Source organism: Calliopsis andreniformis, chromosome 5 (assembly GCF_051401765.1).
Source record: "Calliopsis andreniformis isolate RMS-2024a chromosome 5, iyCalAndr_principal, whole genome shotgun sequence".
Lineage (NCBI taxonomy): Eukaryota > Metazoa > Arthropoda > Insecta > Hymenoptera > Andrenidae > Calliopsis > Calliopsis andreniformis.
The window spans coordinates 18,915,555-18,933,585 of record NC_135066.1 but is presented as its reverse complement, the minus strand read 5'-3'; the positions used below and the strand labels follow the sequence as shown (position 1 = coordinate 18,933,585).

Here is an 18,031-nt window from a genome sequence, read left to right as displayed (position 1 = left end):
TGTGATCGAGCTTCAGGACTGAAGCATTAACTCTAGCTCGTATAGGTTATAACTCAAGGTTTGAGCTTATACGATTACAGTATTCGCAGTGTTAACCACAGCTCGAAGCTTAGTTTAATAGCACTATATCAAATGGCAATCTGTATTCTATCGATAAATATACTAGAAATAGAGTTTCAACAGCAAATGGGATTGAAACTCAAACATTAGTTTCTAATAATTAAACAACTTCACATTTAATTGCATAGTAATACACAAACAAGTAATTACTACTATCAAAAATGAAATACATACCTATAACTTTCCGGACGTGGTCTCGGACTTTGCACAATATAATGTCCCATTTGATAACTCTTGCCATCTTTCCAAACCTCAATCATCTTCTCTCGCTGCCAATAAGCAAACTCTTTCTGCAGCATCGGTATAATTGTACGTAAGTAATCATAATCCGCCGTGAAGTTTAAATACCTCGATACCTGGAAAAACATGAGCAGAAATTTAGTGACGAACATAATGCATGTCGTGCAAACTTCCGCGGTGTACTCAATTCTCCATCGGAAATGTAATACTTTAGGAACGGACAAACAGGAGAGCTATGTACATATAGAGAAACTCGATCGAATATCCTTACCGAAAACACATTAGAAGTTTCGTTGTATTCGGGAACACGCGGTTTGGTATCGAGCTTTCTCGCAGAAATATAGGACGGAAGTTTCGATACCGAACATTTGGTTTGCTGTGTGTAACATGAATTTGTGTTCCTTGTATATTTCAAGGAATTACTACCTGCTGTTCAGAAAAAGTCGGTTAAGCAATGTCTACAGTTCCTTTAGATTCTAAATCTTTGGAATTTTGTACGAAAATATTGACACAAAACTTTGTACAAGTGGATCTGTATGAACATATTGCAACCGAGTTCTTTATACGATTTTAGAAGTTCTGCTATGATGGAAATGTAGTCGTCTGATTTATGGTTTCCCAGTAAATTTTCTGTCGTTCTTTTAAAAGTCAGCCATACTTTTCTTTCCAAATCGTTTAATTTGTTCGTGAATTTTTGATCTTTCATGAAATTTCTGATCTAGGGTCCAGTGAATACACTTTCTTTAATTTTTGCATCTGATATTGGCGGAAATGTTGTTTTCAAATATGCGAATCCAAGTCCTGTTTTATCTATTGTTTTGGTGACGTTTTTCATTATACCTAACTTTATGTGCAGTCGTGGCAAATACACATTTGTAGAATCAACTAAATGATTACATTTTATATTTTTTTATCTTGATTTGAATTGGTGTTTCTGTTTTCTGACTCTGTTGTTCTATTCGTATAAGAAGTAGCAGTATTTGGTGTACCCCATTTGCAATCCAAATACTATTCCGATGATTTTTATGTCGCCACATATGTTCCAGTAATAATTCATGTGTTTAATTTTAGATAAAACAGTATTTAAGCTATCATATAATTTCTTCATTTTTATACTATATGCTATGAGAATTGAAGAATGCACATTTCCGATATGTAATAGCACTACTTTTAAACTACTTTTTGACGAATCAATGAAGGGACGCCATTCCTTTGGATCATGCCTAAAACTCATGGCTTTCATCAAAGACTTTATGTCCATGCAAAAACAAAGATCTTCGGATATACAAAAATATTCCTGTAACTTATACTGACGTATTCTAAAACGTGTTATTTTTATTTGGTTATGTAGTAAGTTCCAGTCTTGTAGTTTAGAACCAAAGAATTCGGCTTGTTCTTTCGACAATTGTAAATCTCAAACAAGGTCATTGAGATCCTCTTGAATAATTAAATGCGGCTCTCGTGATGATGAGGGAGTTTCATAATTTATAGTGTCTTTTTCTTCGACTTGTTTTTCGCCTTCGGTAGCATTTTGATATAAATGAAGTATCACTTGCGGTGGTATCGGTACTGGTAATTCCTCGGAATGTGCAATAGAACGAGTTGTAGAAGGTACGTCTGGGTATTGTATCTTCTTCTTTCCGTTTTTATTGTAAACGGTAATTTTGCTTAAATAAAAATAACAATTCGTGTTGTGATTAGTCGGTTCTTTCCATATCACTGGAATTGCAAATGGCATTTACTTCCAATCTCCCCTTAGGCAAGCTAGGAGACGCAAGACACAACGTTGACAGCAACTGTTAGGCGCCTAATACTTATTTTAGTGACTGATTTTATTTTTAAAATACTGTTAATATACCGATTCTATTGCAGGAATTATGCTTCGACGCTGGCTTTTTAAAACTCGTTCCCCAAATACATAACAGAAGGAATCTGTTTGATTTTCACACTTTTGCGACATTATACTACATAACGCACACAGAATATTATATACAATGTATACACACACTGGACATACAATACACGACTAGCAAGATGAACTATATAGACATATAGTAACAAAAAGTATCTATAAATAGAAAACACATCACACGTCTAAAAATATACGCTGTATACACATAAAGTACCAGAAAGTATTTATAAATTAAAAAAGTACTATAATAAACAGAATGTACAATTCACGACAGAAGTTTTATTTGCAACGAAAGACTAGTACAAGCGATTCCAACAATTTCCAAAACAGAACTCAGATCTGCCTCAAATGCAATGCACAGAAAACCAGATCATCTTAAGTGTTCTTAACAAGTGTTCGAGAAGATCCTAATGCGATATTTGTATTTCGAAAGCACGCATGAGACAGGAACAGATACTTTTCCGGCTTCATTAAACCTCAGAGATTTCTCTACTTTCCTATTTCAAAGAATGTTCCAGAAGTAGTGATTAGTAAATGTATTAAATAGAGAAGGATTTTTAAATGTTAGTAATATATTAAAGGATTCGGAAAAGAAGTATGGCTGTACTCTAAGAAAAAATAGAAAATTTACTGGGAAACCACAAATCAGACGACTATATTTCCATTATAGCAGAACTTTAAAAATCGTATAAAAAACTCGGTTGCAACATGTCTCTAAAAATACTTTTTTTTACATTTTCATTTGGAAATTTTTCTGTCAAATTTTGGTGATGCAAGTCATGAGCAAGAAGAACGGTTTTATTAAGATTATCTCCAGGATGGAAACACGATATATTGGCAAGGATATAGGTGCAATGTTTGCCGACTACTGTTGAACACTCACAAATGAGCACAAAGACACAACACCAAACGCTAAGCAAGTTGGAAGCATTTCTAGTCTGGATTTCAGCGAAGTTACATGTAAATATACCTTTTATATATTTCATTTTTTCGCAGTTTCACAAAATTTGAAAAACGGCTTTAACAGATATTAGATAGAATTTTCGACAATTACAATTCGGTGATAAGTTTTTTACATTTCTATGATTCGCATGTACGAGTACACATAAAAATAAAGGGTTATACGTGATTATATAAAATTTAGTGCTCATGAAGGAGAAACCATCGGCGTAGCTATGGCACTGCTGAGCCGAAGCAAGCGAGCAATGGCTGCCTCGCGGCAAAACGCCGTATATGCGGTATCGCGTACGGATATTTTCTCGACTTGTTTGAATTGAAGATCTCAACGACAATTTTATTAAATGGTTTCTTTCTCAAAATGTCTACAGAATCCGATCCAGTATAGTGTACTCGAGCTAGATCAAGAACTTCTTGCAAAACACAAAAATATTACGTAAAATCCACGCATATCGGCGTATTTTTAATGTTTAATAGCCATTTACAGATATGCAAAACCATAAAATATTACAACTATTGATTCGGACACATTCAGGAATATCTGCCCTATTTTTTAAAACCAAGTGGTCCTTTCTAGCGTTCTTAGTTTTCTCGTAATATCTCATTTTTAGCAACAATTGTGTCTTTTTATAAAAACCTGTGTTTTTTTAAGCTATGCGTGATAGAGCAATTCCGTTTCTAGATGCGTGTTTAGGACGACAAATTCTACTAGGATCACCCAGTGGATATTTCAGCTAGACACATCTTGGACAGTGATTTTCCACCCACTCTGTATGTATACACACAAGAAAACCTTCCTTAACCGTTCAGAGGAGGAATATTCCAATTTTTCATCTTACTTTCCCAAGAAACAATCAGACTTGCTTATGTTTCATTATATGCCCATATAGTGAGGTAGTAGAATCGGGACACTGAGTTCTACAGATTGAGCTGTCCAAGTACTGGGTTATTACATCCACATACAGGGTGTAAAAAATATTAATGGTCATGGCTTTCACGGGCGAATCTATACTTTTGGATCGGTGGACATTTGTCAAAAAGCTCGCCCGCAGAATTATTTATAACATTGAAAATTAATGTTAATTTTTTTTATTAAGTAGTCGTATTCAGATCTTTTAGTAGAGAAAATGTTTAGTTTGACTGTAAAATCACACACAGGAGTATGGACCTACCACTATTCTGGTACGCGGTAACATCTATCTTGAACGTGAGGCCAGTAGTACACTAGAACGTGTACCCCAGTAGTACAGGAGACCTAGCAAGGTGCATTAGACCTGATAGGCCCAATTCGTGTAACGTTTCCTTTTTTGTCGAGGCACGAATCCTTGGTTTCACAAATTCGACATAAAGTAGATATCGATAACCCTTATGGGGTTTAAGATTTTTTTCATGACCCTAGCCGGGAACGAAAAATTCAAAGCGATCAACGTATAGACACATAAACAAACGACACAACTCTTGTCCAGTAGGAATTAGTTTCTTAATCATTGTAAGGAAAACAGCCAACAATATTTCGGTTGGTTTTTTGTGATGACGATGAAACAAGCAACAGAGTTCGAGCAGGGTCCCATAAAAATTACGGACACAAATTTCCCCAACATGGTTTTCATCGATATTTCACTGACTCCCGATTTGACAGACAATAACTTTTGCCGACAACGTCTTTAACCGAAAACGACTTTGATCAACAACGATTTTGACTAACAACGAATTTGACCAACAATGGCCGACGACAGTAATAGCCAACAGTAGCACTACAACAATATTCATATGATGTTTACTAACAACGATGTACTATCTCTTAGTTTATGTACTATTTTCTTGATATAGTGCATAGTGAATGAGAGAACAGATTTACGAAGAAACGCAATTAAATCAAACTCAACAAAATACATCTGTATATTATTGATAGGTACATAAAGTATTAGATGTAATATATTATTCTCAAAATAATGAAAAGGAAATCTATTTACCTAATAATGAATATAACAAAAGTTTCAAATACACTCGATGGATTATATAGTAAAGACATTAATTGCAACGTAAATATTAACATAATAAATCAATATAACAAAAATTTAAGTTTTCTTCCATTAATTGCTCAACAAAAACAATAATTGCAAAGAGAATAATATTCCCGTTATTGTTAACTTGCATAAAAGAATATAACTAAGATTTTAAGTAAATTCGATGAATTGTGAAAAAAAAAACATTAATTGCATTATTGTGTGCTAATGCCTGCAAGAACCTTGTGATAGTATGTTATGCACGATTTCTGAGTATTTGTTGAGTACGTTCCTCTTCAAGTACATATTCTGTTAGAATATATTCTAACAAATCGCATCGTACATATTCTGTTAGAATATATTCTAACGAATCGCATCGTACATATTCTGTTAGAATATGTTCTAACAGCAATGCGCTAACTGAGGCAATGTTTATAGGAAAAATACGCAGTCGGCTAACGTGGTTGTCAGACAATGTTAAATATCGCATAATTTTGTAGCCAAAATCTTTGTCGATCAAAGTCGTTTTCGGTTAAAAGCGTTGTTGGCGAAAGTTATTGCCGGTTAAATCTGGAGTCGATGAAATGTTGTCGGTGAAAACCGTGTGGAGGAAATTTGTGTCGGCGAATTTTATGAGACCCGTTTGAGCAATACACATTGTTTCATAGTTTGCTGGAAAATAAAACAGTTTTTATAATACGTTTTTGAATCATTAATTTGATCCAAGTGTTGGCAATTTTGCCACAATGGTACCCCCAGTAATTAAAAACATCGCTCAAAAAAAAAAAAAAAAGAAAAACCTCCACGCTGCGCTAGCTACTACCTGATTTGCCTACGCTGGCAAGGGAAGTTACGTGAGTGTTAATCGCCGATTTTAATGAAACTTTGTACAATTATTCTATGGTCCTACCTAAGAATTTTGCCGTACAAAGTAGTTGCCCATACGTACCTTTAAGGGAGAAACTACCCCTTTAATCCAAGTCGTCCTTTTCATTTCGGTGCTTATAGCTCACAAAGTACAAATGCTATAAAAAAATGTTGCATACAAAAGTTTTACTGTTTTTCAAGATCACGCACAAATTATGGACTATGCAGGCGAAGAAGATCACGATGCCGACAGCCATCTTGCGGAGTGTACTGTTGATGAAGTTTATGGAAGAGTTGATTTGGATTCTGAGAAGAATGCTGTGAATTTTTGATAAACCGGGAAAAAGGGTCATCAATCATTATCCATCATACAAAACCGTTTTCACGAAATAAAATCTATCAATCAACTCTACAGCTGGGCCGCAAGTCTGGAGAAAGATGGAACCAATGCAGACAAATTGGAATTTATTACAAAATATGTTCTTCATAAGTTCGAAGATGCATGCGACAGAAAATCTGTTATGTATGGTATGAACTCAAGGTCCTGGGTCTCGGAGACAAAGAATCTCATTAATTTGCCCGAATTTAAAGGCTTTAATTTAAAGGAGTAGACTTTAAAAGAATTCAAATTATATCTCGCAAAACAACGACTTCAAGATATGTTCTACGTTTCAAAATATTCGTAACTTACAAACCATCGTAGATTCATTTGTTTCAAGTATGAAGTCCAGGATTCCTTTTATCGGAGTTGAAAAAATGTACAATGTGGACGAAAGTGGCTTCAACCTTGAAATATATTCAGGACGAACATTGGTGACATGCAGAGTAAAAACAGTGGAAGCAGAAATTTAATAGGCATCTGCTGCAACACATAGTTACACCATAATGCCTATTATTTCAGCAAGTGGATGACTTCTTTCATTGTTACATATAATTTTGAAGGGGCCTAGTGAAGTATTTCGTCCGAGAGTACAAACAAGTTTATTTCGCTGCGATAACATTTACACTGAAACTTCAAAATCAGAAAAACTCACATCTGAACATCTTCAAACTTGGTTTAAGGAAGTATATTTGCCAAATATTGCATCCAAAAGCATGTTACTACTTGACTCGTGGACAGGACATTGTTCAAATCAGTTACGGATGATTGATTTCAAAGTGAAAAATTAGCACCAACGAAAAATAGTTTTATGTTACTATAGGGACCAATACTACTTGTGTACCAACTTTCAGAATTTTTGGAATTTTTGAATTGTCAAGTTTGTTAGTGATAAAATCTTTATTTGTAAAAAGTCTACTTTATTTTTATAGAAACGCAATATTAATAAGATTTCTATATGTGTCACCATTTATTCATTTTTTAACCAATTTAATGATTCTTTTTCATGATGACAACAAAGACATTATGTACAAACATCAGATACATTTAACAAGTAAATTTAATTTCTCTTTAGTGTTAAGTACTATTTTCCTACAAAAACACTTCCTTTCTTGCAAAGGAAAATGACTTATCATGGATAAATACGTAGTTCCAGCCCTTTGATTTGCCGCAGTATACTTATCGAAAATAGTTTAAATTTTAAGTAGATATAATACATGTGTATATGTAATAAGTTATATTTGTATCATTTAATAAACTAGATTTGAGATATTAATAGAGTATGTTATTCGTTTATCAGATAAAGTACCAGCTTTTGTTCGTTGTAACATTAGAAACTTTTTATATTATTTAACTTCCATTTGATTTGTCACAATCATAGCATCCCTACTATAAATGTACCCCTACCAATCTTTAACTCTAGTTTTCGAGTATACATAAGGAGCTGCATTTTTCAGGTCCTTCGGGTTTTTTTAAATCAAATCTTGTTGAGACTGGGTCTGCGCTCTACCGTATAGTACGTTTACTACTAGGTCTTTCTAATCGTCAAGTAGACTCGTGCATTTCCTAGTGCGTCAAAACCGAGAAAGATCAATTCTTTAATTATTAATTGTAGAGTCTCGTGACAAAAACTACACTTTAACAATTGTAAAGTCCTTTTAACATTGTTAATTAGAATATATTCATTTGAAAATTGTTTATACCTATCTCTCTTAATTTTCCCTTGCAACATATCAGTTTCCAATAAGTATCCGAGGAAGAGAACCACAAATTAGATATACTCTGTCGTTCGGGGTATATCTAATATTTTCATTTAATTTACGAGCTCTACTAACTATCTTCCCGGAGCTCCCATGGCGAATTCCTCACGGGTTAATCCGATCTCCAAACCTCCTAGTGACAACCCTGTGATGTCTGGCACAGGCATGACTTCGTTTTGACACTATCCTCGGCGCCCCCTTAAACTATATGTATACACTTATAGACACATAGTGTCAGATAATTTCCCTTACGCAAGAATGAAACATCTACGAGACATCACATGTGGGCAAGATATATGAGCTATGCTATAATAGTACAATATGTACTACTTATACAGTTTCAAAAGAGTGATATACCAATGTTTCAAACATGTAAAACTATTTTAATCTACAAGTGAAATATGTTGTCAAATTTTGTAAGAAATCAATAAATAAATGTATACATATATTCTTTTTAATATATATAAGACTATATTTTTTATAGGTATATATTTTAGTCATTAATTTTTACTTTATTTTCACAATTTTTAATAGTGCTTATTATAATATATTTTGGAAATTATAATTTTGCAAAATTTATTTGAATTCGACACTGAGATAGTGATAATATTCTGTAAAAGATCTCTGATTAATTATTTTCTTAAAACTTATTTTAGCTTAAATGAGTAATCAAAATGCAAAAGTACACAAATGTTTGGAGGAAAATTATTTATTTCTAATTGTAGATTATAAAATAAAATAGTTTTAGTCAGCCTGCTGCGTATTTTATTTTCATCGTAAACTAATTTGTTGCTTGCGTATTGTTGTGTATTACGTTGCAAGTTTAAACACAACATGTTTGCACCGTTTTTAATAATTTATAATGTTAGTTAATGTCGTGTCAACCATTTTGAATGATTGTTTACCCACATGTGAAGTCACACTTTCCACGTTATCTTTGCCTCACTCGATTTCTGAAGTTCCTATACACGCATTATACACAGGCCGTGTCTATAAGTATACATGGTCTAAGGCCTCCGTGCAAATTCGTCATAGGTTAGTCTGATTTACAAATCTACTAATGGCAATTCTCTATCTTGCAGAGGCACGTCCACGTTTTGAGACTATCCTCGGCGCTCCCCTACGAATTTGCCGATGGAATAGTCCGATTTATTAAATAATTCGGCAACCTTGTGCTTTAAGCAACAGAAGCGTCCTGATTAACCCCTTCATGTACAATTTCCTTTTGTAATATTATCACCTTTGCTGCCGATCTGAAACGGGTAACTACCTTAAACTGCCAACCGTAAAGCTCCCATTGAACGAACATAGACGTCTCACGTGACGATGCGTGATCGGTTACTTGCAAAAAGTCCTCATCACGCATTACCGCGTAATCGGCAGCGAAGATATTATAAAAAGTACACGAGCCAGACTCGTCAAAGTATGCCACGAGGTTAACATTCTCTTACCAAATATTGAATCTTCGCTCATGCGCCGTCGTACCTTTGGGCTCGTAATAGATTTCACGGCGCGACTGCCCTGAACTTATATCAGGACAGTAGTGTGGGTGTGTATACACATACACATCAAGCTACCATATCGCTACGCAATAAAATAACGATATTGAAATACGGATCGCTGCAATGTAGTAACTAGTTGCCTTTGCCTTGATCGCCGTCATTTGAAAGCCCAGACTCATGCTTAAAGCCCATGCCGTTTTTCCTTTATGAAAATTGTTTACACAGAACGTAGCTTATCCAAGCTACGTATATCGATTTTCATCTTAAATTACAAACATTTTCCAACCTTCAGGCTTCTCAAACTCAGTCACGCGAAAACTTTTGAGTGCCAGCTTCCAAAAAGAGGAAAACGTGAAAACTTAAGGCAGACGGTATACTTGTTTCACAGAAATCAAGTTTAGAGTGTGCTGAAAATTTTCGTCGCTCGAGTGGGTGAGATTTACTACTTGCACGGACGTATCAGTGGAAACTCATAGAAATTTCAGGAAACATGCGACAAGACCGGACTGATTGTGAACTGCATAGAATATATTGAGCGATCGAACTTTCAAAGAAGTATGCGGTAAATGGAATTGTAATTAACAAAGTTATTTAGGAATCCCAATTCGATCTCGTCGTAATTTCGTTCGATCGCCCAACATTCCCTAGAGAATTGGAATGGTGAATTTTGTAGACAACAATGACAGTAACATTTTCAAAAATTCTTTCAGAATAGGGGTGAAAGTAGACAATACGACCCACTTTTAAGAGAAACTGTCGTATTTTTGTATAGTATGGTTAAAACTTTTCCAATTAATATTACTAATAATACATTGTAAAATTCCATGTCGCCGGTGCCGTGTCGTGTCGCGGCGATGCAGTGCAATAATGTTGCAACTGAAAAAAGTGATTTATCAGAAGATGAAGGAAACCAATTTCATTTAGTAAAACTAATAATAATAATGCATAATAATACAAGAAATGTTTTATAACTTTTAAATAAAAAATTGTTACGATTCTGTAATTACTTTTAAGTTTTTATTAATCACAAATGATATTAGTGAAATTTACAAATGTAAATAGTGTTGCTGAAATTTATTAATATTTTAATAATGACGTTACTGTCATCTAATGGCCAGGGATATTTGGAAAATTACGAAAATTTTGTAGTAGAAAAATTAAATATTTTTGATATTAGTGATGTATTTATCTTTAAATTTGCAAGTTTGCAATTACGTCATTATTGCAACGTAAAGTGTTACAAATGTATACCATACCAGCCTACCTGAAAAAAATCCCGAAACTATCAAATCTGGACATATCACCAATTTGTTCCAATATTGTTCCAAACCTTAAAAATACGACATTTATAATATCGAAAATATTTTTGATGGCAATACATCTGAAGGTCATTAAAATCACTGGAGTGTGTACACATCTATACAGAGTGACTCATTTAAATCAAATCATTCGAATATTTTCGAAACTGTTGATGATACTAAAAACTGTTTTAGACAAATGTTAAATGGTTTTGTGGACTAATTAAGTATTTGTTAAAACTATTTTACTAACACTTTAACGCAACTAGGGAGATTATTTTTTGTAAAGAGTAATACTGTCTGATATTACCACCTGAATTACAACCTGTCGAGTTTTGTCTTAATTCAGAAAAAGTAACAAATTCATGTGTTTTGTAAGATCCACACTATGAATACTGTACATTTCACATGAAATTCCCTAAGTTTATTCGCTTAACTTTTTTATTTACAACTTTTTCAGGACTCCCTAAATCACGAAACAAAATGAGCATATCATATTTCAACCCTCTATTTTGATATACAAGTACAAGCATATAGCAGTATAGTAGAATGTGGACTATAGAGTCGAAGTGCGAGTCGAAATTGAGAATTTTGACTGCCAATTCCACAACTTTAAGTAATAAAGTAATATAGTAATATAGTAGTCCAGAAATATAGTAGTATGTATAGTATTGTATATTTCCTAATGTTATGTAATGCTCATTTTATGAACATTTCTCTTTATTTGTGTCATATCTTATGACATTAAATTTCAGTTAAAAAGAGGTTTTTCCCGGACACTATATATTTAATTTTGTAAATATAATATATAGTAACTCAGAGGTTAGTTTTCATATTCGGTAAATTAGGTTATTAATTAATCATAGAAAGCATTCTTATACATTTTTCTTTTTCTCTCCACCTTATATCTGGGTTTCATATTTAATTATTATCCACATTTTCAACTTTAGTGGGAAATATAAAATATCTTACAAATTTAAATACCTACATGAATTTAATTCAAATTCAAGAATCACTGTAGCTATCATTTATTTGTATTGTAGATTTCATTTCATTGTCATATTTTTAACTATCCTTTCAATTATCCCATCTTATGTAATGACCGACCCTTTCCAATTAGCAGACTATATCTATTCCTGTAAGTTGTTCGTTGGTCTTTGTGTTGGACGTTTCGAAATGTTTTCTAGTGTGAACGTGTAAATAAAGCACGTAACAAGGGATATCTCAGAAATCAATATCAGAGAACTATAACGTACCATAAGATGTAACAAGGGCGGTTGGCTCCTCATGAGGTAATAAATTCTGCCACCGTTGGGTATGAATCCATATTTCTCCACCATGTATACGAAATTGTCTATCATCCCTTTGGCAGTTTGATACATATCGGATAACAGCAGGCCCTCGATCACCCAGTAACTGTCCCAGTAATAGAACTCTGTCGATAGAAAACATTGATAATATCTCTATCCTTACAGTTTAGTGCAGCAGGGGTTGCGTCACTTACAAAATCACACGAATTTGTTCACGAATGTTTACTAAATTCAAATGTTCGAATTCTTACAATTTTTTACACTTTCTACTGAAATTAACGCTAGAGTTATTGAAATTAATGTATGTCTATTTTTAAAAGAGTACACAAATTTCAATATTTTTAAACGATGTTATTAAATAATACTTACTTATACATATAAATACATTTAATATTAATTGTTTATGAGAAAAAAGTATCGTTTGTAAAAAATCATTTTGACTGCTTTTATAATTCTAGTGTTAAGGATCAGGATGAGGAACAGCAATGAAACAAATAAAAATTGCAAATGGGATAGTTAGAATAAAAAAACAGAACAGCGATTTCTGTGGTAAACTAATAATTTAAATATTGTAAGTATATTAACGAATTTGTAAGTCATTATATATAAATTTATACTAAAATTATTGGTATAAATTTGGTATAAACTGATATTAACGGAAAATAATATAATAAAAAATATTCTGGGTACTATTCATGAGAGGAAAAAACTCCTTATTACTTTTCTGAAGAAATATTATTTAATCTATGTTCTTAATCGATTTACTTATTTTGTGTTGCTTTCGGTTTTCGTTGGATAAACTAAGGCACTAATTTATAAATTGATTAATACTTATATGTTATGTCCTTACACTATGTGTGTTTCTTGCTGATAAACCATTGTAATGTTATTATTGTAATATTTTACTGTTCAAGAAAGTGACTGATAAAAGTAACAAAAACCAAGTAAACAAGTTTTTCAATTGCTAAGTAGCTAACCTATTAACAATTTTTTACCGCAAAAAGTTTCAAAAGAATTTCCCGAAAAATTCATTTTTCTTAATTTTTGTTGCATTTTTTAATTATGCTTTGTTTTGCATCGTATAAAATATTACCCTAGAACGCAGATAAAAAACAAAAATGTATAACATTTTTGTAAAGTAGATTCTAGCGTACTCCATCGCAGCCATAACACTTGGTATATCAAAGTAGGAACTAAATATTTGAAATACAAATTTCTAACTCAAAAGTTTTCAAATTTTTGAATATTTTAAAAACAGAATTCCAATTTTATTGTTTTAATTTATCAAATTTTCAATATTTAAACTCTAAAATTCTTAAACGTTTAAATCCTTAATTCACAAATTTTCAAGATCCATTTATACATTTATTTCAGTTTTCTGAATTCCAATTTCTGGTATTCTATATTCGAACTTTTAATAATATTACCGTGATATAACAAAACTTAAAGGAGATATTTCCCTATGAATAAGTATGACGCACAAGGTAGTGTACAATTAAACAATAAAACGTTTTTGGCCGTACATATACAAACATTTTTCACTTCATTTTGCGTCAAAAGTCTACCCTCCAAAAATATTGAAGATTTTTGTTATTATACAGAGTGGAAATTTTAAAGCGTAACAGACGAATATCTTCAAAAATATTGATTATACGCAAAAATGTCACAGATGAAAATTGTCCAGCACCGATGGGAATATCATGTGGTGGGACTTTTATTTTACCAGGTGGACGAGCAAAGGTGAGGTGATGGTCACGATCATTTTTTCAAATAGAACCATAGTTTTATTTTTTGCTAGTATTGTAGCTTATTTTAAGACAAATTTGAAAACTATCTACAGAAGGTTATTCAAGATCAAACTTGCCGGTAAATGCCGAAAAGGTAATTAAAATAAACGTATTAATAATTTAACGTAATTTCCTTTTATTTATACTTTAGTAAGTGTTCAAAATGATTACCGTGTACTTTTTAATGCACTTAATAATGCTTTGTTCAATTTATTTCCGAAAAATAATTTGATTTTCGCTTTACAAGTTTATTATATATTCATTCATTCACACATTTCGTGCCTTCCAACTTTAACACTAAAACAATAACGTATGTTCAATATGAACAATACTAAGGACAATATCAAAGTCATTATCAATGAAATGAAAAACGTATTTATGTATTGTTGTGTTCTTCTACAAGATAGTTCATTTACTTCCATCACTATTTGTGCTAAGTTATCCTTCGCTGAACGGTAGTATTTCTTAAATTTGTTGTAAAAATGGAAGTGCTTCAAAATTCTATTGATATGTTTATGATACTAGAATGGCTGCAAATTTTATATGTGCGACGCTATCCATATCGACCATCTAAGTCGCATATGGCATTTAAGAGACTAGAACAGCGTTTTCTCCGTTCAGGTACTGTGCAAGTAAAAAGAAATCGACCTCGAAATGTGGTTACAGATAATGTCGTTACTGATGTACTAGCATTGGTTAACGTGGATTTTCATGCAAGCAGTAGACAAATTGCAAAAGAAAGTGGAATTAGTCATACAACTGTATTGAACATTTTACATTGTTATAAGTTCCACCGATACCGCATTTCCCTGCAAGTTTGACCTTGAATGACCTTCTGTAAATAGTTTTCAAATTTGTCTTAAGATATACTATAATGTTAACAAAAAATGAAAGTACGGTTCCATTTGAAAACATGGTTGTGACCTTCTCACCTTTGCGCGTCCACCGGAAAAAATAACAACTTTTATCTGAAACATTTTTGCGTATAATTAACATTTTTGAAGATATTCATCTGTAACGTTTGATAATTTTTACTCTGTATACGCGTTTTAGGGCAAACTTTTGGGCGATATACGTTTGCGTATAAACAATGTACATAGTAATATTTTAAAGGGTAGTAAGGCAGCTTAAATGGAACACGGAATATAAAGTTAAACTCTAAGGATTTTGTAATTTTACAAATACATTAAAAAACAATGATAAAGTGAAAAAGTTTTAACATTTTCTTTTGTATCTCTTATAGTTTAATTGTCATGAAAGGTCAAAAAATCAAAATGTTCCTAGTAAATTAATCTTTATGTAAGTGTTATTTCTACTCATCAATGGATCTATAAAATTACAAAATCGTCTGATTGTTAGTTTAGTATATAGGTATATTACCTTTAAGACGTTATTATTGCAAAACATAGGCAGATCGGGCAATAAGTCACGTGTATTATTTACTTTCTATATGTATAATACTGTTTGGTTAAAAAGCAAAGTGTTATATGGCGTATACTAAAGGATTACTTCTTTTACTAATCGTTAGAGAAATGAATTTTTCAGGAATTGGATTTGAAATTTTTATGGTATCGAGTAAAAACTTCTGGCCTTAGTTCAATGTCTAGGGTCCATAACGGGATACACCACTTTATCAATGTAAAAAATTCGACAACATTTTATTTCAATTTTGTTAAGTAATATGTGTGCACAATGGTGTTAGTAAAAGAATTTTTTGAAACGATATTGATAAGGATTGTACATCATATGCAGAATAACATATTATTAAATTTATAAGTCCATAAATTTAAAACTTAAAGCACGTGTTTCTCGAAACTTCAAATGTAGTGCGTAATTTCTAATAAAACTATATAATATAGCGTACAATTTTATTGAAGTGTTATAAGCGTTTATTTATTTAATTAAAGGTGTTACTTTAGAATATATTCTAAACCGCCTACACATTAGATACATTCAAAGTTTCTTTTGAAGTTACTCGGATGATTAGTTTTGAATATTTGCTGAGTGACAGTTAAACTGAACAATTAGGAAGGCAGTATGAAATTTTTATCGAAATAAATGAATGATAAGTGTCATTTAACGGGATACCCCCTCCTAAGTTGAAAGTGGAAAATCTACTTATCATGAGCAGAAAACTGGTGTAAATACGACAATTTCATATCTTTGAATGACGGATTTATCTATATAAACTGTTTCGAGAGATACATATTTATTTAAGGAATATATTACAAATTAGTAACTTTTTGTTAGTTTCTCTGACAAAATGTTGATTGATTCTCTCACAAATTTGTATGCGAACAGTATAAAGGGAAACACAAATCGTATTATTTAAAACACATCTTTAAACACAACATAATTTTCAAGATATTACGCCAAATAAGCTTTTAACCCTCAACTGTGGGTGTAGTTTTTATCCCTTTAAGCCTAAATGCACACCTACTAACAATCAGTGATCAACAATTTTGTTGGTCTAAAACCCGATTACAAATTTTATCAGTATATAATCGGATTTTAGACCGACAAAAATGTCGATTACTGATTGACGGTAGGTATACGCTTAGATTAGCATGAATGTCGGACGATAAAAAAAGGTTTGTCACACAATACATATTCAATTCATATTCAAAGTTGTGTCTATTAGATTCTGAACGTGAAAATTCTTAATATCTAAACACGTAAATAGATAATTTCCTTTTACTAGCGTGAATGAAGTTTTTTTATATCTATTCCTTGAAACCCTAATTGTATATTTATGTAAAGTTTGAAAAATTAAATATACTAGTATATACATTTGAAATACATACATGTATACAGTGAACAACAACAATTTAATATGTTCATACATTATTTCACATAAATTAGTTTATCTATAGATAAACGTGATATTATACATATAATGTTATGTGTATACCAAACGGATTAAAATAGCTTAATTAATCCTTCTAAAAACATCGTCATTTAATATGAAATATAATTAAACAATGTATTTCGTATTGATCCGTATATAAGTAAAAATACAGAGAAACAAAGTTAAAAAGTTATAGAGAATAATACATATCAGTGAAAGGAAAATTTACTTTTGGAGAGTTGTATATTGGTCATTTTGACTCCTATGGCCTTTTTAATGTTAAAATAAACCTATTCATCTAAGTCTTCAAGGTGGTGTACTCTCTTAACGCCCTGTACGGTCAACTCAAATAAAATGTTACAAAGTGTTAGTTGTACAAAACGACTTAAAGTATTGGACTATCCTAGAAGTTCTGAACACTTCTTACCTTTGAATCTGCCTCCGGGAATAATGAATCCATTTTTCACATAAATCAAGCTGTGCCTCTCAGGATATTTCGCCACGTCATCATTCATCTTCCTCGCTAGTTGTTTCCAGATTAGATTTAGATTCTTAATCCATTCACGGTACTTCGGGTCATGGATGCGCTTTAGGATCGAGGGATTCTCTGTCCAATCCGGCGGTGTCCAGTTCACGAGCTCGTTCGACGATTCGAAATTTTCATTAATATACTGCGTCGCTTGTTCCCGTGTAGGATTGTTATTTGTTGCGTTCATCAAGATGTAGAAACTGTCCGTGCACAAACAGAAGCGATTGGCTAGTTAATCGATCATGTCGTATCAAATAACAGAACAGTTGTACCGCGAAGTTTTGCGACAGATATCCGAAGCTGATCGAAACGTTAATAGAAATCAGCTTACCAATTAATTAATGGCAAACAACTGTGAGCAAATGGAGTGGTCATCGACAATCCGTCAATTATTAACTGTTCGATAACAGCATAAAAATGTTTTTAGCTCTTATTTCCGTTTTTCTTCGGTTATTTCGTTTATGGCAAATTGATATTTACATAGAGCGATCCTAACGGCTGTTAAAAGGTGATCGC

The 18,031-nt window shown here is 32.4% G+C and overlaps 1 protein-coding gene across 2 annotated transcripts in view; it reads right to left on the bottom strand.

Moving 5' to 3' along the window:
- The window catches only part of LOC143178800 (trehalase), a 204,090-nt gene that overhangs the window by 89,750 nt on the left and 96,309 nt on the right, over positions 1–18,031 (bottom strand). For both annotated transcript variants that reach the window (XM_076377648.1, XM_076377649.1), the window contains exons 3-5: positions 17,414–17,715; positions 12,298–12,476; positions 295–476 (exon numbers count right to left, since the gene is read on the bottom strand). In XM_076377648.1, the coding sequence (XP_076233763.1) occupies positions 295–476; positions 12,298–12,476; positions 17,414–17,715 (663 nt within the window). The remainder of the gene's footprint in view (positions 1–294; positions 477–12,297; positions 12,477–17,413; positions 17,716–18,031) is intronic.